Genomic DNA, 26070 nt, shown 5'->3' on the forward strand with positions numbered 1-26070 from the left:
AAAGCTTCCTGACACACACACACACACACACACACACACACACACACACACACACACACACACACACACACAGGCTGAACATTCAATCACATTTGTTTTCCTTTCAGTTCCTGATGCGCCTCCCGTGATTGAGATGCAGGCAACCGGAAGAGTAATTCTTACGTGGAAGGACAGTCTCTCCCTCACCTGCAACACCACTAACGTCAATGGAGAGATCACTCTAAATTGGGTCACCCCACCTGGCTCGGTGAGACCATTTTGCCTTTTCTTTTTCTTTGTTGTTGGTGGAACACAAATAGAAAAACTGTACTGAGTGTTGTTTGTTGTCTTGTAAGATTGTGAAGAGTCAGCCCCTGAATATATGAGCTGTCCTGGGGATTTAATTATTTTCTGAATCCACTGTAAAAACATCTTTATAAGTCTCCTTTTGTAAATGTTATGTTATGACACCAACTGATAACTACGTGTCAGCTACATTGATTATTGACTGAAAAATGATCCCAATTAAGCTGTCACAACTCATGGTCTTTAAGTTTCCCAAACAAGAAAACAAACCCCAGTGACAATCATGTGGAAAATGGCATTCCAGTACACAATCGTACCAATCAAATGAAATGAAACATTTGTTTTTATTATCTTAAATTAAATTATTTAAATCACTTTTCTTTCTACTGACAAGCTTTCTTGCTGTGTAGTTGGTATCAGTGGTTGTTCTAATGAACGAGAGTAAAAGGGGTCAAAGTTCATACTGTCTAAGCTTCAGGATCTTGGCTGCATAAGCATCATGCGGACTACTGTGTGTCAGTGACTGTGTGTGTGCATGCAGGCAGTTGTGTGTCTGTGTCAGTATTTGTGTGCTTGGCGAGGATAGACACGCAGACGGGGTTAATCTCTAGAGATCTCTGGGCGTTGACAGGGTGCCGTCTGGTATCCACAGCAACCAGCAAAGGTTGACAGTTCTTCGCGTATCCTGACGGAGCACTTCACTCATGTGCGCAGTGCCACGTTGCACATCGCAGCGGTCAGGCCTGAAGACGCGGGAAACTACCAGTGTGAAGCTCAGAATGAAAAGGGGGTCAGCACGCAGTCAGTGTGGCTCGATGTTTATGGTGAGTACATGAAGACATTTACTTTTAGCTAAAGCTGCAGTCGGTAACTTTTGGAGGTATTAACCCAAAGAGTATTTTCTTTCAATCAATTGTTTTGTGTGGAATTTCTTGATATTTAATTTATCTCCTCACAAAAGCACTGACAGCAGCTTTAAGTATTCCAATTTTGAAATTTCTGAAATACACATTTGCCATCTTGCGGAGTTAAATGAGAAGACTGATACCACACCCCATAGGTGTAGATTTCAGGGGGGATGCAAGGGACACGTTCACCCCCCAAAACTCACCAGAATGCAAGATAATCTAAGTGTTTGATGCTCAGAGTTTTCTGGCAGAGGATATCCAACCCCCCCGTTTATTATGTATCCCCACTCCAATGTTGAAACAAAATGTATGCCTTTGCCACACACAAATTTGTATGGTAAATATGAAGCTTCCCTCAGCAGTCAATTATGATTGAAAGCAGCTAGCCTGGCTCTGTACAAAGATGTATACAGCACATTTGCTCAGCCCCACCTTTCTCCACCCTCTTTCTGTTCATCAGACCACAAATCAGACAAGAATTAGCTAGCTAGACACTGCTGTCTATCCACCTCGCTCCCCACCACTGTGGACTGCTTCCCTTGGAGGACAGTGGGAAGTAGCTCTAAGATGGACCATCAGTCAGCAGCTGAAGCGGCTAAAATTTTGCCAGAGCAGACCCCCCAGCCTCGGGGGTCATGGTGGGCTAGTGGCCAGAGGGAGTATAACCATTGTAATGGCAGCAACAGAAAGTTTGCTGAACTAGCGTGGAGTCGGGGCAGATCAGACCCCCAGAGCTTGGGTTTGTGCTGGCTGGATTCTGGCTGCAGAAATAGTCACATAGTCCCACATAAAGAAAAAGAGAACTGTTGTTTTCATGCCTCAGCCTGTGTACGGATCAAACAAACATGATATATGGTGTTAATTAGCCTTATAGGTGCTGGTAGGTGGTTACCTTTGGACAGAACCAGGCAGGCTGTTTACCCCCCATTTCCAGGCTTTATGCTAAGCTAAGCTAGCCACCAGCCTTATGTTTAACAGTCAGATATTAGAGAGGTGTTGATCTTCTCATCTTACTTTGCAAGTGTATTTCCCAGACTTTTCCTTTGCATGTATAAACTGTATGTGGAGTGATTCTTGTGTGTTGTGCCCCATCTTTTTATGCTGTGAGGTCTTCATATGCATGTTTGTGACTTGCCTGTAAGTCTCCAGAGCAGCACCACCTACTTTTACTTTAATAAATATAGAATACATTTTATTTCTGCAAATCCTAAGACTCTCATTTCCTGATTTTTCAGAGAAAGGCTTCATCAACTCAACACCCACAATCAACGAAACCATCCATGTCCGTTCAGGCGAGAGTTTGACCCTAAATGTTGACATGGAGGCTTATCCGAAGCCGCACTCTTTCTCCTGGAGCTTCATGGGCCACGAGCTGAAGAACACAACTGACCATGTCATCACCATGCGAAGCCATGAATACAAGTGAGACAACACAGAAACACACACACTCGCTTTAAGTGCCTCAGTTTTGCCACATAGATGAAAATGTTCATTACCCTCTTTGAGTGGAATTTCACACCCTTGGTTTGACTGCAGGCCAGTGGAGGTGCTGATGTAACAGTGGCACTTGTCACAGCTCCATGAGAAATACAGCTGGAAACAAACAAAAAAGAAAACGCTTTGGGGGTTTCTAGTGAAACAGGAACTGTCAGAATATAAATGGCTTTCACAGGAAAAGAAAGCATGAAATATCTGCAGAATTACCTCTGTGCTGCAGCTAGAAATATTACATAATATTATCCAAGGCTGCATGTTACGCATAATGGATTTTAGCTTGCATTTCATGGGGTTGTTACAAATGTGTCTTTGATAGGGGGAGGATAGGACATGACCTTTAAGCCGCTACTGGTTGTAACTCCCTTAAGTAAATCGTAAATGAGGGAACGCATTTTTTTTTACAATGTTAAAAGGGACAGTTCATCCAATCAAAAATAAATGTTATTCCCTTTTACGTTAAGTGTTATTTACAGAACGACACCCACCAACTGTATCACTGTGCAGAAGGAAGTGTGCATCTACTGCTAGCCCACCTAGCACTCACTGAGCTAGCTAACGTTACAGCTCAGCCATGGATGACGCCATTAATGTTTACATCCCGTACTGTCATGATCACAAGCCTCTCATCCATGAGTAGATGCACTCTTCCTTCAGAGCGGGGATAAAGTCGGCGGGTATAGTAGAATATCTGTGGATTATCTTGAGTAACCAGGTCATGATTTTGGGAAAAATACATCGCAGTTAAGTTTCTTAAATGTATTTCTTTGCGCTTTGAGCACCACAAGCCAAGTGCCATCTAGTTGCATTATAGTGGAGAGAAGGCAGACATCTCTACACGCAACAACTCACACCAAGAACAATCTCAATCAATATAAAAAGAGATGTCTACAGTAGACTTGAGAATAATTGAAAGTGGCATGATTTGCATGTGCATACTGTCAGTGAACTGCATAACAGAGCAGGAGACAAACACAAGACTGGTTATAATCTAAAATGCAAATTTCAGAACATTTCAAGGCAGCATGATGAAAGAGAATCTGCTCTTTTCTGTTTATGCACTAATGAAGCATTAAAAACATCTTACCTAATGATTCTTAGCTAATGAACATTGATAAGTGCACTCATGCTGAAAATGTAATGTCTTTATGTTCAGGTACAGCTTTGAGCTGAGGCTGGTGCGACTGAAAATGTCAGAGGGCGGAGTTTACACCTTTCAAGCCTCCAACGGTGACGCTTCAGTAAACCACACATTCACCATCTTTGTGATCAGTAAGTTGTAATTAGATTTCTTCAAAGGTTTTTTGTTCCCTTAAGCCACATAATGGATTCCAGTACTCCACATTGCATTAATCTTCAGGAGCTGACGTGTGGAAATGGATTTGACCTTTGTCCTTGTGTGAAATTAGGTCTTGCTCTTTACCTCGGGCCCACCCTGTGTCGTTCATATCTCGCTTAGGTTCAGTGCAATTAGATGTGAAAGTCTCTCCAGCTTGTCATAAATATCTTACTTGACATATTCTGACATTAACCTCTGTTTGTTAGGTAAACCTGAGATTGTATCTCATGAGGGTCCAGTGGACGGACAGGTACGCTGTGTGGCGGAGGGGTTCCCTGCCCCGCAGATCACCTGGTACTACTGTGAGCAGCCCTATGCCAGGTGAAATTTTTTGAAAACCTTTTTTCTCAGTCAGCGTCTGACTGTCAGTGATTGTGTGGTACATGACCACTCAATTTTCCTCCTCAGTTCGGGGTGTTTCACATGAAAGATTTGTGTGTTTCTGAATTCGTTTGAGCTTCACTCACTGGTTTGCAGCAGGCAGGGGCAGGAAAGAAAATAATGATACCATACATCCCTGCACCAATCAGAATTTAGTCATGAGTGGGGTTACTTGCAGATGCCTCCAGGCTATTGTCAGTCAGATCAGGTCAATGATAACCACACCTTCATAAAGTAACTAGATTATTATTTTTAAACTGTTGCTTTTATTAGCAATAAATATTTAATTTTATAGAGAAAGACTTATTTAGCAAACAACTTAACGTTGAGGAGAAAAGTAGATATAGTCCTGTCCACCAATTTCAAACTTTATCTACACCAATTAATTTTTACTGATAAAAGTTTCTCTTGATCTTGCAGTGAGTGGGGCTATGCTGGGAAATGTGATGTCATATGTCCCTGCACCAATCAGAATTTAGTGATGGCATCTGTGGGGTTATTTGCTCGTGCCTCCAGGCCATTGTCAGTTAAGTTAGGCCAATAATAACCACACCCTCACAGTCCTGATGAGTTTGTGTGATAACATTTGATAAAAAAAAAAATAGCTAAAGATTAGCAATGCAAATTGTTACTTATAATGAATGTTCAGTGTCATGGAGAAAAACCTAATATTTAAATGTTTTATTTGAGTAGCTTAAAGGTCCAGTTTGCAAGATTTAGGGAGATTTGGTGGCATCTAGCGGCGAGGATTGCAAATAAAAAGCAGCTGAAACTTCTCCTGGACAGTATTCCTATTGGTATTAGTGTTTGTTGCTCAGGAGGTTTTCACCGGGAGCCGAAGTATCCGCTGAGATCTCTTCCTCGCCAAAATAAACAGACCCGCTGATTAAAACCCTTAAAACACTGAATAAAACAGCTTCACGATACAAATTAGTGTTTCTCTGACACTGTTTGGCACGTCGCAGATGAGTGTGCTCACCTCTTTTTCTGATGACTTAAGATCTAGACGTTCAGGAGGTTTTTACCAGGAGCCGAATTATCCACAGAGGTCTCTGCCGCTCCAACACAAACGGACCTGCTGATTTAAACCAGTAAAAACACTGAATAAAGCAGTTTCAAATTAAAAATTAGTGTTTTTTCCGATACTCTTGTCTTGGAGGGGCTGCTAACTATGTTGGATAAAACGAAACTGTTTAGAGCCAGTGTTTGGTTTGTCCATTCAGGGCTACTGTAGAAACATTAGGGTGCAACGTTGTGATCACTGTGGACAAGGTCCCACTATGTAGATATTGATATACTAAAGAAAACATATTTAAAGAAAACATATTTATTAGATTCCATTTCTGCCATTATGACCCTGACATCCTACACACTGGATCTTTACAAAAAGGAGATATGGTTTATCTTCCAATCCAGAACTTAATCTACATTTCTGCATATTTATTGGTTAAAGTTTCCCTCAGCTTTTAAGAAAGACTGGTCATCAAACTGACTAAACAGAAGAAAAACTGCCAAACCAAAATCCAAAGCATTATATGTTACTAAACAAACATGCTTCCAACTAATCGATCTGTTTGCTAACATATGTCATGGCTTTTTGAATGGGAGTGACGGGTCTGTGTGTTCAACCATAGATACAAGGTGAAACTCCGTGGGTGATCAGCCACCACCCATTCATTGCAAAGCACCCGCCCACCATTTCAGATGTGCACTTTATCTGTAGTATTACATTCAAACACTTGCAAAACTCTCATGACGTGCATCTCGAGGGTCCTTAAGGTCACACTAAAGACACACTGGACAGGGTCAGGACTGATGATGACGGTGGAATGTGGGATTGTTGGATTTGACGTGGGCTGACTTGTGATTGGTTGACAGCGTTAAGATGGGCCTCATGTGACTGGGGATTGGAAAGAATTGACTTGTGATTGGTAGGGACTCGGCACGTCTGCCTGGATACTACTGGACACGTCTCATCTCGTGTCAAACATAAAGTGTGTTGAAGGAGGAGCACCTGGTTGCTATAGTGACACCAATCCCAAGCAGCACAGGATGTGAATCACAAGTGCTTATCCAAACTTTATCCAGTAATTTTTTAATTATAATCAAATCTACTTAATACTAATTACATATAAGCACGCAAATGTACTGTATGTACAGAAAGATAAAGTAACCTGACCTGAGTGAGCATGTGACCAGAAGGCACTCAGACATCAGCAGCTTTTCTTTATGCTGCAGCGCTGTGAATTATGGAGCCCTGGGTAACATTTTACACATTTCACCTATATTTCATGAGCTCAGGAGGAATTCCCCACTATTGTTGTGACTTCTGCCAGACGTTCAGACATACAGTGCAGAGTATTGTGTAAAGTTTTATGTCGCACAGGTGTTAAAGACTCAGGAAACTAGGAATGCATGTCTTGCAGAGACAAAGGGAACAGATGCCTGAGTGAGCCACGTCAACAACATGTAATCTTTTGCTTTCAGGTGCTCTCAACAGGTGAATGCCACCCAGGAGGAGCACAATGTCATCACCGTCACACTCTTCAGCCCCATGTTTGGGAAGACGGAGGTGGAGAGTCGGGTGAACGTGAGCAGAGGACGGTTCAGTACTCTGGAATGTGTGGCCACGGTGGAGGGGGAGCAGGCCTACACGCTCTTTTCCATCAGCGGTGAGTTGATCTCACATACACGCACGCTCACGTTAGATAAAGTCAGATGCAGTTCATGCATGGGCAGATGATGAGGCAGTGGGTCCCTGGGCACAGATAGGTGCCAGACAAACAGACTGTGGTCGTTTTGCATCTCTTTGTGGTCATTTTATTTCTCCTTGTGGTTGTTTTGTGTCTCTTTGTGGTTGTTTTGCCTATTTTTGGAGATATTTTCTTTCTCTTTGCAGTTGTGGTCTTTTTGTGTCATTTTGTGGTCATTTTGAATCCCTTTCTGATAGATATGTGTTAATATTTGCCCCCCCTGGTAATCACCTTCAAAATGCCACCAAGACACTTTGGGCCCCTGGGCTTGTGCCTGTAGACCCGTTCAGTAATCTATCCGCACAGTTCAAAAGGGGTCATGTGATACTGACGGGGGCGCCTGTCAGTCTCATGTTTTGTTGCTGATTTGATGTAATCCTCTGCATGTCCTCACCTTCAGATTAGAACTAAGCACAACAGAGTCAACACTACAAGAGAGGACATACAGACATGAAAACCTCCCTTTTTTCAGATTGCAAATCTTTGTCCACCTGAAGTTAGTTTCATTCGAACTTCCTTGTCCTGTGTGCTAAAAAACAAAGTTATCGTAGCAGTTCTGTAAGCCCCACACTGGACTTAATCCTCAACTCAAAATATTTACTACAAGTATGATTTTGGCGAGGATTAACCCATAATTGTGGTCTTACAAATAGAGGTTGGTCGTCTACAATCTGTTAGGTAAACATAAGCAAGGGGAGATACCTCAAACATGATTGGCCACGATAAGATGTCACATACAGATAGGAATAAGCTGTAGTCCATTGTTTACTTTATGACTCCAAATCCGCTCTGTTATAACGGCTTCCCCATCTGCTGCACAATGTCCTCAAAGCAGTGTCGGTGCAGGAACTGAAAGTACAGCGAAGTTGTCCCTGCCTGAGCCTGGAAACCTGGGTTTATGCAGGACACGGGGGGCTAACTGTGGCTACAGCGGGTATGTGGGCGAGCATTATGAGGGAGGAGAGTGTTTGTGGCCAGGCAGGACAGGCCTTTGGGAGCGTGTGCCCAGGATTTTTGCGCTTCACAGAGTAACAGCAGACCAGGCGGAGGCGCTGAGAGTGTGGAGCGCAGTGGGAGTCCTGGCGGTGCTGGGCATTCTGGGGCTGTGGGAGGCTTGGAGGTGTCAGTGAGCTGCGGCACAGAATACACAGAGCTTTAGAAACCACTGACAGGTTTACAGGGGATTAGTTCCTGCAGACTCTGCATTCTCAGATTTGAAGTGGAGAGAAAGCTTCTTATCTCTAAAGAGCTTATTACACCCCACTGTACAGAGGAGCAAAACAATAAGACACCACAAACAGCCAGACACAAAGGAACAGAACACTGATTATATATAATTACTCACAGCCACAGCTGTAAAAGCAACAGAAATACAGAAAAATACTGTTTGATCGAAACGGATTTCAAGCAGTCAGTACAAAATAAAATGCAAAATTTGCAAACACAGGAAAAAAAGCAGAGAACACTAGTATGTTTACACATATAATTGGATTAGTTCGCTGTGATTTAACCAAAGTGAGCTTCACTGTGACTTAGCCCTCTGTGGCTTACCGTAATGCCCCTTTGCAATGTCATTTAGAGTGTAAACACGGCAAACCATTAAAAGAATCACTGATTGACTCTATTACCACAGCTGTCAATGTACCCTCAACGTTTCGTATGATATCTAACGAATAAGCGCCCCACAAATGACGTTATGTACTTAACGTAGAGTTAGATACTTAAACTGTACGAAGGTTAGGTTTAGGCAAAAAAAAAAAAAAAAGAAAAAGAAAAAATGGTGATGGCATACATTAAAAGAACTCTAACTCTCATGCTAAGTGACCTAGCTCACTACTACAAACCTATGCAATGTATCGTCACACAACAATTTGAATGATATTACAAAAACGCACATACAACACTTCATATGATATCTTACAAATTAGAATGACGTTACATACTTAATGTTGTTATGTACTTAATGTGTATGTGGGTTAGGTTTAGGCAAAAAAAAAAAAAAAAATGGTGACGACATATGTTAAAAGAACTCTACTCTACGTGACCTAGCTAGCTAGCTAGCTACTACGACAAAGGTTAGGTTTAGGCAATTTAAATTTCTTTAAGTGTTTTAAGGTTTCGGCAAGTAAACTTCCATAAGTAAAGTTTAGGTAAAGAAACATGGTGATGATGTACGTTAAAAGAACTCTTACTCTAAGTTACCTAGCTTGCTAGCTACTATGACAAACCTACACAATGTATCGTCTTACAACGGTTTGTAAGATATCTTACAAAAATGCAAATACAACCATTTTATGACATCTACCAAATTAGCGCCCAACAAATTATGTTGTCACGATATATGTAGGCTACATAACGTAAAGTTACGTAGATTAGGTTTAGGAGAAGAAACACGGTGACAATGTAAGTTAAAGGTACTCTAACTCTCTCGGTTACCTGGCTAGTTAGCTAGACAGTATGACAAACCTATGCTAGTTATCGTCTTACAGCCGCATATGCACATTATGTCAGCTTCTAACGTAAAGTTACGCAGGTTAGGTTCGGGAAAAGAAACATGGTGACAACATACCTTAAAAGGACTCTAACTCTTCAACTAATTAACCTAGCTAGCTGGTGTGGGTGATACAGATGTAGTCCACTGAGCTGTCCCACACAAAACTTAACAGTGCTACAAACCTAAGCAACATATTCTCTTACAACAGTTCGTATGTTATCTAATGAAAGAGCACATCATGAATGGGATTGTTACGTTACATACTTCATATAAAGTTAGGTAGGTTAAATTTAGAAAAACTCAAAATTCATTTGGTTTCACATAGTTTCCAACACCGTCTCCCTGGGAAAGTCCTGTGCTTCGTGATGCATCCATCACCCCAGCCTACCTGCTTACGTGGACTTTCGGTCTTACTTCCTTTTTTTACTCGTGTCAGTGTATGGTCACGTGAATGCAACCTTCCCCATTACCTGGGTTATACACACACATTACTGGCTCATGATTACATGGGTTAGCTTATACAAATTGCGATGCATTACTTTATGTAGGTTTACGTACAAACAGTGCATGATAACAGGCTGCTGCACTTGTATCTAAAATGATAATTTCTGTCTCCCTGCAGAGAGAACTGTTCCCCATGATCTATTCACCCCACTGCTAATTGGCTCTGTATCAGCAGCAGGCATCCTCTGTCTCGTCCTCATCATGCTGTTCTACAAGTACATGCAGGTAAGACAGCTCTGCACTTTTCCCACATGGCACACCCTCTTCTATCTAATTTTGAGACAAGAGTCAATCAGTAGACTAAAGCATGTCAAAACCACATGAGTTCATTTGTAATTGATGTTTTTTTCTGCGTTCATGCCAGAAACCCAAATACCAGATACAGTGGAAAGTCATCGAAGGCATCCATGGAAACAACTATGTTTACATTGACCCCACCCAGCTACCATACGATCACCAGTGGGAGTTTCCTCGAAACAACTTGCGATTTGGTGAGCCTCCAGCACTCCTTTCTCACAATTATCTGCAGCGTGATCTGCGATGAGGCCTCCATAATTTAGTTAATCTGTCATTTCTGACACCGTAGTGTACGTCCTGGTTTTTATGTCTGGGTGTAAATCACCCTCTGAGCACAGTGATGTGGAGATAAATGAAGGCTTTTGTCAGTAACAGTCTCAGTAATGTCTAACAGTGCAGTCGGCATGACATCACCACTGCCCCCCTCAGGCTACTTCATGCTGATTGACAAACTCTGTTTTTTGTGTATGGTCACAGCATCAAGGTTTTAGCTATGTCCATGGTCACTAACCAGTTTCACAGCTCATTAATGATGTAATCCCACTCCCTCACTGCAAACATGATATTGTTGACATATTCTGGGTGTTGTTTTTAACAAACCTCCTTAAACAGGATCCTGCGTGTCCTGGTGCCTACGTACACAGCCCCGGGGCTAAAACTGGTGTTGTCCCAGGAACGCTGGCACAGGGCCAGTTTGTGGGAGGGAAACAGGATGGGGAATAACAGTTTTGTCTTCTTGTCTTCAGGGAAGACGCTGGGATCTGGTGCATTTGGGAAAGTGGTGGAAGCCACTGCATATGGACTCTCGAAAGCAGATTCAGTCATGACGGTGGCTGTGAAAATGCTCAAATGTAAGCACTGTTAACACACATGCAAATGAAGTGGAGCGAGCACAGCGTGGCTATTTGTGACTCTATGACAAATGTGCATGCTAGCTTTTGAAGTAGTGATGAATGAATAACTTTGCTGCAGGTGTTCAGAGAAATACAGCAATTATGTGGTTAATTTTATTTGGTGGCTTGCACACTGCTGCCAAATTGAAAATATTTAACAGGCACCTTTTTATTTTAATTAGCCTCCAGCGCCGCTCTCTCTTTTTTAATCCTGCAAATACAAGATCAAGATATGTCATCACTGTTTGACTGATCTGACTCTGATTATCTTTCTTCTCATTCCCATAGCCAGCGCTCATGCAACAGAGAAGGAGGCACTGATGTCAGAGCTGAAAGTCCTCAGCTACTTGGGAAACCACATGAATATTGTCAACCTGCTGGGAGCCTGCACTGTTGGAGGTGCGTCATCCATGTTGTCCTGTATTATCATTTAAAGGTTCTTTGCGCGACACTCAGAGTGTTAATATAACAGCAAACAACTATTTGCTGTGTTAAGATAAAGTGGAGTAATGGCATCCTGGGCAAAGAATGAAGTCATGCTCTGTGTGTTATAATCTGATCTTCTTTGTGGTCTGTTGTGGTAAGGCAGTCCTCCTGAGCATGCCTGTTAGTGCACGTGTGTCCTACCGACGTATCCTCGTACAACAGCTTATACGATATCGTACAGACAGGCACATTCTTCATCAAATAAGTTAATGCTCCATGAAAGATACATAACGTAAAGTTAAGAACTTAATATAAAGTTACAAAGGTTAGGTTTAGGCAAGTTAACTTATGGAGCGACACCTGTGAGCTAGTTCAGGCAGTCAACTCGAGCTGCACTGATTCATACACACACATCATACGTCACTCTCCATACGGCATCTACAAAACACACCCTCCCAATTTGGCGGTGTATTTAAGCTCCAAAATCTTCCCAGCTCTCCCTTTGCCTCGTCAATGCCACTGCTGTCCTCCATCAGTATTGCTGCTCGCTCTTTCAGCCCCACCTCCACCTCAGCATGCACCTGCAGGCTCTGGCTAAGGTGGAAATATTTAATCAGAGGCCAGAGTCTATATGCCAAACTCCAGCTATGTTCTGCTGGTGAAATAAATATTAAAGACATGAGTTGTCCTACTGAAATGTAGCTTAGGTTGAGGCAAGTAAAGTTAGGTATAGGAAAAGAAACACAGTTGGGCGCCATAATGTTACATATTGGTGCATCGGTTATGTGATGCAGCCTCTCGATAACATTTGTTATACAAATTACTGGCTCATGATTACAAGCATTAAATACAATTTGCGGTGCATTAGTTTTCATAGTATACGTACAAACAGTGTATAAGACGGCACCACGCTGAAGCATAGCCTCCACCCTCTAGTTCTCCCCAATCAACACTGATCTATGTCAGCAATGCTGCTGTTGTTTAGCACTGTTAATGGAATTAGCACTGTCAGCTGCTTGCCATCAGCTCAGCCCCCTCTATGTTGAGCACCGTGACCAGACAACTCATACACTCTTAATTTCCCATAGAGCCCCTTTAAGACTGTGGATTGAAACTGTGAACGTTAGAGAATGCTGACAGAATTTAAAGAGATTAATTCTGTTTGCCGTCACCGTAGAGCTTTATTTCACCTAGTTACTCAGCCTTTTTACAAAAGCTGTGAGTCATCTATGTTGACAGATCATGATCATGAGGCACATTTCTTTGTCTGCAGGCCCTACACTGGTGATCACAGAGTACTGCTGCTTTGGAGACCTCCTTAACTTTCTACGCAGAAAGAGGGAATCCTTCATCTGCTATAAGCTCGAGGAAGACTGCTACTACCGCAACGTCATGCCGCAGAGAGACGCTGCTGGGTCAGGTTCTTTTTTGTGTATAAAGAGTGGTATATTGTGTGTGTAGGAGAAAAGAGTACTAGTATTTACTATCCAGAACGTGCGTAGGAGGAGGGTATTTGGACAGCAGCGTGTCTTTGTGTGGCTGTGCTCAGCTGAGACCAGACTGCTCCTTTCCTCTTCACAGTGACAGCTTGAACGGCTACATGACCATGAGGCCTTCTGCTGCTGGCAACCTGCCGTCCAGCTCATCTTCCGAGAAGAGACGCTCACTACGCAAAGGCAAGCAAGCCAGCCATTCATCAAATATCTCAGTCTTAAAATACACAGAGAAGCAGTTGAAGTAAGACTCATACCATGTCAGAAAAATAATATCTATCCTGTTTTGTCCTCTCAGGGGGCTCCTACTTTGAAGCAGACGCAGAGAGTGAGTTGTTTGACGAGGACGGTCTGTCTCTAGACACTGAAGACCTTCTCAGCTTCTCACATCAAGTGGCCAAAGGCATGGAGTTCTTAGCCTCCAAAAATGTGAGCATCGCATATCAATCATCTCTTGGTTTTGGATGATAGATATTATTTCTATTGATGATATCAGAGCATGAATCATGTTTCCACGGCTAGTAAACGGATCTAAAATGCTTGTTGGAGCATGCTGTTGAAAGATTTATTAGCTGTGGAGGCAAGATACTGTCGTCAGTGAGCTCATGTATCAGTGTCAGTGGTTGCGTGTTACAGATTCAAGTGTGGAAATTCAGTACCAAGCTGCATTATAAAAAGAGCTCCATCCATGCCTAATGTTATATCATTGATTGGTCACGTACATCACATGTATAATCAGATATTAAAGGCAGTGGTGCATTTGTTCTTAAGTGTATCCACAGAGACTTGGCTGCCAGAAATATTCTCCTGACTCAAGGAAGGGTGGCAAAGATCTGTGATTTTGGCCTGGCCCGGGACATCAACACGGACTCCAACTACGTAGTCAAAGGCAATGTAAGTCTGCACTTGACATTTGGGAATTTGAGATGCAGGGTACATCCAGTGGTGTCACAAAGTTCCTCCTCCAACATGTTTGTCTTAAATCAAACCCAGTGCTTTGGCTTCCTGAGTTGAAACGATGTTCTAATTCATTAAATTTGTAAAGTACTTAGTTAGCCGCTCGATAGACAGAAATTACAGAGCTGCTCGATAGCAGGATTGTTTATGTACATTATATCATCCTGATCGGTATGTCCTTCTGAGGGCATTTTGCTTTGTGTCTATATTTGTGCTACCTTTTATCCTTTTGCATTTAGGTAAAGAAGGGATTTGATGAAATCAGTGAGTTAGTTGAAGAGGAGGAGATTGTAAATTGAACGATTACTTCTACTGAGAGGGAGAGCAAGAAAAGGAGGTCTTCAGTACGTCCATTGAGCCAAACAAGGGAGCTACAGGGTGAATGTGTTTTGGTCCAACAAATGCAGGCCATGGACAAGGAGATGCACGTTTGATTTTTTCAGATGTCTGCAAAGTGTTTTGATGACATGGGCAACCGGATCTGCCATTGTATCAAAGTCTGTTTCCCCTTTGGATTGTGTTTGAGTTTAAGGTCAGGGACAAGGTTTGTTTCAAGTAGGGGAAACACATAGATGGGGAAAAAGTCTTCGACACAACACCGGCCCAATGTTGCTCATTCCGGCGCACAAAAACTCCAATAGATGTGTCAGAGAAGTTTGCTGTGACTACCTAATCGCATAGAGTGCCTAAAACCCAGAAATGAGTTAGCATTTTAGCACTCCCGGTTTACTTGTTTCAAAGTCAATGGGTTTTTTTTGAATGGGTTTTTGGTAAGAAGATATTTTCCCGTTTTGTTCTACGAGAAAATACGAGTTAATACCTCACTTGAATTTTGAAGGCGTTTGCAAACAAGTGGCTAAATGAGATGACAGAATGTCATCACGCTGAACTCATCTTCAGTCTTGTTATGGTAGTGATATTAAATCATGGGACCATAGTGTAGTTCAGTTTCAGCCTAACATTAGCTTTTACCTCTGGCAAATTCATGTAGGCTGAAAAAGTCATGAAAGTTGTGCTCATTTGTGTAGATTATCTTGCTGAACACAAAACTCCTGTTTACCACAGAGCTTATTCCTGCAATGATGCAAAATCCAATGGAAAAATCACATTGGCTTTCTAATGAGGGAACCAGGGCGACGCAAATCTCCAAGTCAGCACACAGAAAAACATCATACCTAGAGTCTAATGTGCAAAAAATATAAGACAGTGTCTGCAACTTAAAATTCTCCAGGTTTGCATCATGAAATAAGTGCTAAGCAACACATTTCCCTGCTAAAAATAAAAAATGAAACATTCACTGGAAGTGCTGAGTGCACTTTCATAAATCAGGCTTTAGTCCATCATGTCTTTACTTGTCAGAGCTACTGTGCAGCAAACCTCCACCTCAGGAACTGTTCCAATTCACTAGAAAGCTAGTTTTTAGCTCTATATGTATGTTAAGATAAGTCAAGTTATTTAATGTTACAACACATGTTCAAGGCCAAACAGTAAATACAGCTGCATTTGACTTTCTACTTCGAGGAAAGTTTTAGCTAATGTCACCTCTGGTAGAGCCCTGGTTCCTCCCAGCTATTTGTAAATTCAGACTTAGCACAATAAGTGTTTACAAAGTGAACATTTACGTAACACTAAAATGAAACAGGTTGCACCACTGAAACTTGTTCTTACATAGAGATAAGTTGTCACTAAATATTTACACCTACTGGTGCCAAGTGTAACTCTTGCATAGGTAATTGACTGACAAAGCTAATGTTAGCTTGCTAACGTGAAGAGTAATGTGAAGACTAAAGGAGGTAATATGGAATATTGACACATCAACATGACACTAATGAAGCGTTTAACAATGTACGCTGTTAAATTAGATTAAAACAACAAAATGTTAGACTGATGATGTCAGTTACGTTAGCATAATTAGGTCTTTTACACTCTAAACTCCATGAAAATATCAACTCTGACACAAATTTCTTCAAATATAAATAAAGAAGGAAAGAAAGTAGAGAAAATCAGTCATGCCTACATATAGAAAGGATTAGCACTGAGGTTTAATACATCATTTAGCCTCATTTAACTGTTAATGTTGGTGGTTCGGTTAAAGCTTGTGGTGCAACAGTACAGTAGGTGTGTTTCCATTCACCTGAGTAGAAACGCCAACAGTTAAAAAGAATCTTGAGGTATTGTGAATATAGTATTTACACTTGGGGAGGTAGATAAGTTGGTGTATCATTAAAAGGTAGAAGTGACTAAGCGCAATGGAAACAGATTCAGCGAATAAATTATGACATGCCATAATGTTAGGTAGTGACTTTAGTTGTTCTTTTATCTCAGACATGTTGGGATATTACATACCTTGACATGTTTCGGTGGAAACTTCCGCCTTCCTCAGAAGTGACGCGTCTTTATAAGAGATCTGTCAATCAGCCGATGTTAGGGACGCATGACCGATTGACTGACGCATCAGCTGATAAAGACGTGTCACAACCACCACCAAGTGACACTTCTGAGGAAGGCGGAATATCCTAACATGTCTGAGATAAAAGAACAACTAAAGTCACTATCATAAACTAAAGACATAATGAACACCATTGAACCATAATGTTAGGTATTTGTTACGTCATTGCAAAGGTCATTGGAAGCTCTCTGTCATCTCTAAATGGCTTTTTACACACTTCTGCACACAGGGCTGTCACCAGGTGTCTTATTTATAAAACAATGTAGATTCCATACTAAGTGTACGTACTGACAAAAGTCGAAAATGGCTTGTACTGAAAAAATATTAAATTTCTACTATCAGGCTTCCAGCTCACCGTCCGCGTTGCCAAATTCCTGTCTCTGAAATGTTCATAAGCATAGGTCAAAGTTTCTCCCATTAAGTCTGGTTTTATAGATGAAACTTTTGCGTGGGAAGTGCCATACGACTCTTTCAGGCCTCGTTTTGTGCGTACGCAACGTTTACAAATGAGACCCTAGATCCTCTTCACAGAGTTCTGGTAACAGCTCTGTAAAATTTGTTGTTCAAAAGTCTTTACTTCCATTGTCCAGGGTGTTCTCCATTATTATGCATCCATTGTTTCCTTGGTTTGATATTTGGCTGGCATTCTTAATTATGTCATTTTGTTGCTTCGTCTTATTCTTTAGTGGCACCTGACTAATACTGCTGAGATACTGCTTATCTCAAACCAACCCCAGATATCCACTTATGGATAGAAAAGCGCATACCAGTAAATTCCTATTTTATTGTCAATATTCTGAAAATTTGTATAAAATTTTCCCATTCAGATGGAAACCCAACTAATGACTTTCACATAGAGCTGATTGCTTTTGAGACAACATAGCTTCAGATGTTTCTGATGGATTTACACATTACTAAAGGCTTAGCTTTGCTAGCTATGGCAATTCTTAGGTTTCGATTGTACATCCTGGTTTCAGCTAGCTAGTATTTCATAAAACTCGTGAAACCCAATCCAGAGATGTGAAAGTTTTCATATCTGCAGCCATCATGTTATAAAACAAATAAACAAAAAATCCGGGCATCTATTGCGCTTGCACTTGATTCTTCTTATGTGAGGATAGCATATATCACAGGTACATATATCTCTCTGCAAGACAAACTTATTTCGTCCTTGAACTTTATCATACATTACCCAGAATAACTCATTTCACATCTCAAGGTGTACGGTTCCTTTAAACTTTAGTGTGGCGGTGGCCTCAGTTGAACTGTTTCATCTGATTGATCGCGACAAATATCCTATTTTATTAAAATCATTAGCCTCAAGATACAACATTAAATCATATTAAATCCTGCATTTATTGTGCCTCCTGGCAAGCAGGTAGTATTTCCAAATGACAGCTGATGAGTTGACTGCGATGCACGTCGGTACATTTTTTCCATACCTGTCAGGTACGGGCGTTGCAGATGGGCTCTTGTGGTTGTCTGTTATTTTAGATCCTCAGGCAAACAAAGTGTGCATACTTGGCATTTTGTACAGTGTGTTAAGTTAGCACTCCGCAGTCACAAAGTTTTTTAACCTAAGCCGTGGTAAAAAAGAAAATGAAAGGAAAAGAAAACATCACTGGGGAAAGGCTTTTCATCTTTCAATCTACTCACTCTGTGTTTTTCTTTCAGGCTCGTCTGCCAGTGAAATGGATGTCTCCAGAAAGTATCTTCGAGTGTGTTTATACATTCGAGAGTGACGTGTGGTCATATGGCATCTTGCTTTGGGAAATTTTTTCACTAGGTAAGTCTATCCATCCATTGTGTGTGTGTTTGGGTATGTGTGTTTTTCTGACTGGCTGTGTGTGTTCAGAGGAGCACAATGTAACTGAATCTCCCCGCTGAATGTAGGAAACAGTCCTTATCCTGGTATGCCTGTGGACGCCAAGTTCTACAAACTGATAAAAGAAGGATACAGAATGGATGCTCCAGAGTTTGCACCCAGTGAAATGTGAGTTCTTGCTCAAGTGAAATATGAGTGTGTGTAAAAGGTGTTTGAAGTGAAACACAAGTGTGCGCAAAAGGATCATAGGAGAGAGATGGTGTAAGGTGGTAGGTGGAGGTGGTGAGACTATAAAAGAATGCAGTGTGTGGGGGGTTGAATAGCAGTCAGCTCTCATCCTGTTGCGTTTGGCTTTTCACAAGCATAACTAAAACTCTTAGGTGGAACTGAGAACAGAGAATAATATACACATAAAAAAAGAAAGGGGATGTAATAACTGCAGACAAATGAATGTGTTTGTGTGTTTCTGTGCTGCGATGCAGGTATCAGATTATGAGGTCCTGCTGGGATCCTGACCCCTTCAACAGACCCCCCTTCAGGAAGGTCGTGGAAAGGATCGAACAACAGCTGTCAGATGCCACTAAGCATGTAGGTTGTTTACTCTCACTTTAAATGGTTTAAAAGTTATTTTTTTAGAAATAATAAATGAAGACTTCACAGGTGGTTCAGCAGAATTATGAGGTAGTGAAAGAAGTGACGCCTGGGTCTTAAAGTGGCTGTGTACTGTACCTTTGACACAATTTTTTAGTCTTCACAAAAGAAAATGTTTCTACATATTGGGCAAAATAAACCTAAATATAGTCCTCTGTGCTTAACACTGCACCCAGACTAATGGACACCAGGCTTATTTCATGCTAAAAACGTTTTAAAAAGTGCTTAATTTTTTCTGATTTTTCTGATTTTCTGATACAAATCTCTCAGCTAACACACCAGTTGTGCGATTGTAAGACTGTCGCATCACTTCTCGTGGGAACACTGTTTTTTTAAAATCACCTCCTGAGCGTTCACACATAATTCAGCCAAAGGTCAGGGGCCTCTCACAGCACCAGCTGTTGTGTTAGAACTCTCAGCTGGTCTGATTCGATCATGCTACATATGAGTTCCTCCACTGTTCTCATGACTGTCCTGTCACACTCCAATAGCTCACAGAGTTCAATGTCAATGTTAAGTAGACATTTTGGGAATTAATCTCGTTTGCTTCTTGTCGAGAGTTAGATAATAAGATCTATACCACTCTTGTGTTCGTGCATTAGATTTGAGGCATAGATAGATGACATTTTACATCCAAAAGGTCAAAGGTCAGCTTCACTGTGACATCATAATGTTCTGCAAAAGCAGTTTTCTCACCATTACTGAACATCACATCTGAGGAGCAGAAGGGGGGGCATTTGGTCAGATACTGAATTGGTGACACTTATCTTAGAGTGTCCACCTTCAAAGTGTGCTGCTTGTACAGATCTTTGCTGCCCGGAGGGGAAGATGTGTGTGAAGCATCCATGTTTCACAGATGTGGATTTGGACTGTAGGTGCAGCTTGACTGGTGGGTGGAGGCATACAACAGCAAGGCGGTAATTCTAGTTTAAAATTAGCTGCTCCAAGCTATTCTTTTTATGTTGAACCCTCACCTACTCATCCATCCCCAGCCCCCAGCCATTGCCGCTGCCCACTTCCCAAACTAAATGAATTACTGTATACTACTACAGAATCAGACATAGTTTAGTTTTGAAAGCCAAGAAAAAACTGTGAGTAGGCCTGTAGTTTTCACCACTTAGAAAATATAACGTCATGCAGAAAATGAAAACAAAGAGGTGCAGTAAAGGTAAACTGTAGATGCAATGGAAATTGTATTTAACCCGCATGAACCAAACTGTAAAGCAGTTCATTAACATAAAATATAAAATTCAGAATTCTTCCCTACAAACTGGCACCGGCTCCACCATTGGCATCACTACAGTTGATTTAGGTGAAAGAAGTAAATCAAACTATCTGAAAGAAGTGTTGTGATTTCAGTTCTGCAGAGCACATGATTTACAGAAAGCAATAATATGAAAAAAGACCAGGGGCACAAAACGAGGCCTGAGAGAGGCGAACGCTACTCCCCACACAAAAGTTGTCATCTATAAAAACAGACTTGATGGGAGAAACTCTGAACCAAGCTTACAGAAATTTTGGTGACGGGACATTGGCGATGCAGATGGTGACGTGGAAGCCTGATTGTAGAAATTGTTGAAAAGCCATTTTTGGCTTTTGTCCATACATTTTTAGTTTGGATTCTACGCAGTGTTTTATAAATGAGACCCCTGGTCCTTTACCAGAATGTTGTAAATCTGGCGAGGGTGGAGGAACTTTGCGGCTGCTGAATCATGGTTAATGACTCCTTTTCATCATCAGATTCCCCAGCACTGGTCGGTTGCTTTAACTTGATGTGTCGTTTTAAAATTGGTTACCAAGGTAGCTGAGGTTCGGACTGGTTTTGTCAGAACCGGCAGGCACAATGCGTATAAAAATGTCATGTGTTTTTGTCGGAATCTGTACTAGCAGTAGCTGCGTTATCTGAAGTGGCATCGGCAAGTGTTGTTTACTGTCACTGGGGTGAACACCGCTCTTTTTCAAGTTCATATGATGCAAACTAAAACATTCAGTTCACCGTTCACCAAAAGTACAAGCATGTTAAATGAACGCATTCTTTTAGTGTAATCGTGCATAACACTGATTGCAGGAGATTTGCGACAGAGCTCAATTAACTCTCAGCAAGATAGTGAATACGTGTTTTTCCCAAAATGTCAGACTATTCCTTTTACTTCTCTCTGCATGATGTAATGACGCATGAATAAAACATCTAAGTGACAAAAGAGACAACCCGTGCAGATAAGATAAATATTGACATTTAACTGAGATGTTTGAAAATGCAGAACTGAACCAATATGAAATATCAAACTAAGTTCCCACCCTCCTTTCTCTCTCTTTACCACCTCTTCCTTATCTACAGATTTATCTGAACTTTAGCTCCAGGCCGCCTGTGACGCCCAGAGCCAGGGAGGAGCCCAGTTCTCAGAGCACTGCGCTTCACCGTCTCAACTCATCCGGCAACAACAGCGCTCAGACCCAGCCCTTACTGGTCCAGCACGAGGTCTTCCTGGAGGGGACAACCCTCAGAGCCCAACGGGTGTAAGGACCCACCCAACCTGTCTGGCTGCCTCATAAAGTGCCTGTAATGTTCCGCCACAAACCATCCAACCACTACACCCTCCCACCCAGAACCAGCAGCATTTGTTTTCAAGTGTTGCAGAGGAATGGTAATTGCCATCTATTACCAGAAACAACAAAGGACGAATGGCTTTTATCATTATCACTTCTATGATTGCCTACTGATTACAGGGAGAACAGTTGGACTAATGCTCCCTGCTCATAGCAAAGAACTGTAAAGGCACTGATATGGGTGGAGGGACATCAACCGTTACTCTAAACTGTCATTAACTTCATTATTACACTGTTATCTGTTTTGTTATTTTTTTGTTCAGTTACATTTTTCCTAAACATTTCATAAAGTTTATTTTGTTTCTTTCTAATAATTGGAGTTTTTTTTCTTTTTACATTTTGTGTTTTGTTATTCTTTGTTGTTTTTCTGTCATGGATATTTATGTAGCATTTTTATTTTTGATTGGCTGTTGCAATTGTTGGAGGAGAAGCACTTGAGGCACTTGAACTTCATCATTACATACACCATATAATGCAGCTTTAAATTTTTTTTTTTTTTTTTTTACTCTTTTATTGTCAGTATTATTTCCAACTGTTCAGACCTATGTTGATATGAAGGAGACACTTTTTTCGGGGGCCAATTCAAATATAGATATCGAGACACTGGTATATAAGCTATTAGACAGCGTGGTCGGTCATGCTTAGAGTCCATAAGTGCTTCAAATCAATTAGAAAATACATTTTTTTGCTCTTTTTATGTTGGATGTCACTATCGAGAGAGCAACTATCTTCACTGGATCTGTTAACACATAACGTGGATTGCTTCACACACACAGTCATCTTCTGAGATATGGTATGGTACGCTAGCTTTTCATATGTGCTTTGTGACTGTATATGTGTACATATCTGTAGGTAATGATATTAGTCATTGCTGTACAATGAGCTGGGAGTTTAACAGCCCAATTGCCAGGGGAAATGTTGGTATTGTACCTTTGAGCAAACCACTGATATGTAACATTTGTATGTTATTATTCAGTGGAAATGTTGAAACTTAACACTGGTTAATGATGGTTGAAAGGTTTAGGCACAAAACCACATGGTAATGGTTAGGAGGAGATCATATTTTGGCTGAAAACACCCTATTTTGTGGCACAATCACCACCTGAAATGCCGCCAAAGTCTTGCTAAAAACAACCACGTTCCTTGTTGGTTGGTCTCAACCTGTAGTCTACAGATTGGCAGCCATTTCACCTAGATGTCCCTTCCACCTCCCAATGACATATACATGTAATCAGCTGTGTCACTTTATAAATGTTGATATGATACGAATGAAACGTGCAAATGTAACATATCCATGTTTTGCAGAAATTAAAATCCAAACATTTCCTTCTGGCAACTAGGCTGACAGTTAAATGTGTGACAAGAAGACAGTCTGAGAAGCCTGTAACTCTTAACATTCATCTTCGCTTTGTTGCATAAGCATGTAATGCAGGTGTATAGTTTCACTTTTTGACAGCTGGACTGCTGGAGAGTTTTATTGTAAAGGTGTAAATAAGTGTTCAGGTTTATATGGTTTGCCTCTCCTGCCACATCCAGTGTATGATCTTTGTTTACAAGCATGAGACAGGTACTGCCATTTCTGAGATGTGTTTTCTCTGCTTTTCACCCTCTTCCCCTTCATGAAGGACCAGGAAACGGGAACTTTTTGTTTTGGCTGAGGCAATTGGGAGTGTTTTTGCCCATGCTCCGCTGTGGTTCTACATAGTACAGTATATATCATGGACGAAGTCAGGGCAATGCTCATGTGAACTGCCATTAAGTGGACTGCAATATTCCCTGAGGTGACAAGCCAGTCGGTCTTCAAGACTATCTGTTCAGACTATGACGCTGGGCACAGTGCTCAGTCTCAGTGTGTTGGTCATCTCATTGTTCTCCGACCAGTAGCTGGTTTCCCGGCAGTTCTTCTCTTCTTTGTATCCAGCTGTTTCCTCCATCAGATGTGGGACTTTCAGCTCCTCTCAGCCAGTAGTCTGTATCATTCCAGACCATTATGATTCCCCTCTTCCCGCTGGTGGATGTTGTTGTGAAGAGCACCAGGAAAGTGTCCTGTTTGCGTGTATGAACATGTGTGTGTATGTGTGTGTGTGTATGTGTGTGTGAGCATGCACGTGTACTTGTCTTTGTGTGCATGTCGGTATGATTGCAGAATTTAAAAGATTCACTGTCAAGAGGTGCCACTACTAAAGATTCATCAAATAGTTTAGGCTACTAAAACTCCAGTCTTACTGCTCTGTCTTTTTGTAAATATAAATGTGCGTATATTGTAAAGTAATGTCGATGCTTTTGAAGATGTTTATCTCAATGAAGATGTGGTACACTGACGCAGAGTTTTATTATGCTGTATTTTCTTATGTGTGCACAGATTTTAAACTGGAGGTTCAACTGGAAAAAAAAGCTGCTTGTGTCTCTGTCACCATGGTAACTTAAACAGAAAAGATTCATTTTGGCTAATGTTTTAATTTTGGCTGATTCACCATTGTAACCAGTTATGCCAGTTCACTTGGTAACTGCCTCGTCAAACAGACTAAACTGCTCCCAGTGATCATATCTGATCATCAATATCCCTGGTAATATCAGTTGAAATGATATTTCTGGATTTTACAGCCAGGAAGGAGATGTTTCAGAATAAGAGATTATTTTTCATGTCATTACTCCCCTACGAGTTTTCCCGCATTTTGCTACATATTTATTAAACCTGAGGCTTTAGTGTTACTGTGTAAATTTGATGTGTTGCTACTACATGTGTCAATGTAAATAAAATTGTGTATATTGAATTCCCAGTGAAATAGTTTTGGTCCCTTTTTACATCCTTGCACACAACCACATCAGGCTCAACACCATTCCATGCAGCTTCTATCATTGCATATCTTTGAAAGTCTGCAGGGTAATGCAAAGAAATCTTCTCATGCCTGACATATGACAGTCATATTTTTCCAAGTGCAGTGCCAGCCAGCTGCACATGTGTGTAAATGCTCGTAGCAGGTTCTCCCCTGAGGGAGTAGTAATCCAGATCATCTCTACTTTGCTGTGAAAAGGAGGTTGAAAAGCTAACGTAAACTACAGTAATGGATGACACACTATCTGATTTTTTAGCCAGCCATTCTTCCTGCTTGTACTCTAAATCCTTTGGCTCCAGCCCAGAAAGGGACATCTGGTTGCGAGGGGAAAGCCGCGAAGAGGACGACAGCGCTGTGAGCAGACGAGCCTGGTGCACAAATTTTGCGTGGGCAGAGTCCATTGTTTCAGGATCTAACTGATAAGAGAAAACAGGAAATCCCACCATTGATGTAAATGTTTGTTTGTCAGACTTAAGGAAGTTTTAAAAAGAGAGAAAGGCTGAGAAGAATCTTTGTAGTATCATTGTAATTAGGCCAGTGGTGTGATGTTGACACTCAAGGCAGCTCTCACAATATTAAAAGCAAGGCAAGGCAAGGCAAGTTTATTTGTAGAGCACAATTCATACACAAAGTAATTCAAAGTGCTTTACAGAACAAGAAAATGCATTAAAATCACAATACAAAATAAAAAACATAAATAATCATTATAAAATGAACTTTAAAAGAGAAGAGTGCAGATAAGATCCTTTCAGTCATATGCACAGTGAAACAGAGCTGTTTTGAGCCTAGATTTGAACATTGTCAGAGTAGAGGCCTGTCTCACATCTTCAGAAAGACTGTTCCAGATTTTAGCTGCATAAAACTGGAATCCTGATTCCCCATGTTTAGTCCTGACTCTGGGCACCAGCAGGAGGCCGGTCCATGAGGTCCTCAGAGTCCGAGATGGTTCATATGGCACCAACATGTCAGAGATGTACTTTGGTGCTAGGCCGTGGAGAGACTTGTACACAAGCAGAGCTGCTTTAAAGTCTATTCTCTGAGCCACAGGAAGCCAGTGTAGAGACCTGAGCACAGGACTAATGTGCTCGTACTTCCTGGTTCTGGTCAGGACCCGAGCAGCAAGCATTCTGGATGTACTGCAGCTGTCTTACAGCCCGTTTGGAGAGGCCAGTGAGCAGGCCGTTACAGTAGTCTAACCTACTAGAGACAAATGCATGGATAAGTCTCTCCAGTCAGGTTTAGACACTATACCTTTGATTTGGCAATGTTTTTAGATGGTAAAAGCTGCTGATGTTACTGATTTGATGTGGCTGTTAAAGTTCAAGTCTGAGTCCATTATTACCCGAGATTTCTAGCCTGATTTGTAGGTTTTAGAGAGAGACTGGAGGTGACTGCTGACACTTTCTCTTTGTTTCTGTGGACCAAATACGATGACTTCAGTCTTGTCTGAATTTAGCTGGAGAAAGTTGTTTTGCAT

The 26070-nt window shown here is 41.3% G+C and overlaps 1 protein-coding gene across 2 annotated transcripts in view; it reads left to right on the plus strand.

The window, feature by feature from the left end:
- The window catches only part of kita (KIT proto-oncogene, receptor tyrosine kinase a), a 32058-nt gene extending 7528 nt beyond the window's left edge, over positions 1 to 24530 (plus strand). Inside the window, exons 4-21 of one of the 2 annotated variants that reach the window (XM_049587190.1) lie at positions 108 to 247; positions 917 to 1109; positions 2429 to 2615; positions 3844 to 3959; positions 4233 to 4347; positions 6895 to 7079; positions 10277 to 10383; positions 10523 to 10649; positions 11202 to 11306; positions 11637 to 11747; positions 13048 to 13189; positions 13356 to 13450; positions 13566 to 13696; positions 14039 to 14161; positions 18348 to 18459; positions 18567 to 18666; positions 18981 to 19086; positions 21488 to 24530. In XM_049587190.1, the coding sequence (XP_049443147.1) occupies positions 108 to 247; positions 917 to 1109; positions 2429 to 2615; positions 3844 to 3959; positions 4233 to 4347; positions 6895 to 7079; positions 10277 to 10383; positions 10523 to 10649; positions 11202 to 11306; positions 11637 to 11747; positions 13048 to 13189; positions 13356 to 13450; positions 13566 to 13696; positions 14039 to 14161; positions 18348 to 18459; positions 18567 to 18666; positions 18981 to 19086; positions 21488 to 21670 (2378 nt within the window). In that variant the 3' untranslated portion in view covers positions 21671 to 24530. The remainder of the gene's footprint in view (positions 1 to 107; positions 248 to 916; positions 1110 to 2428; positions 2616 to 3843; positions 3960 to 4232; positions 4348 to 6894; positions 7080 to 10276; positions 10384 to 10522; positions 10650 to 11201; positions 11307 to 11636; positions 11748 to 13047; positions 13190 to 13355; positions 13451 to 13565; positions 13697 to 14038; positions 14162 to 18347; positions 18460 to 18566; positions 18667 to 18980; positions 19087 to 21487) is intronic. The other variant, XM_049587191.1, reaches the window with a different exon arrangement.
- The last annotated feature ends 1540 nt before the right edge of the window (positions 24531 to 26070 follow it).

This window comes from Epinephelus fuscoguttatus, linkage group LG10, assembly GCF_011397635.1.
Source record: "Epinephelus fuscoguttatus linkage group LG10, E.fuscoguttatus.final_Chr_v1".
NCBI lineage: Eukaryota > Metazoa > Chordata > Actinopteri > Perciformes > Serranidae > Epinephelus > Epinephelus fuscoguttatus.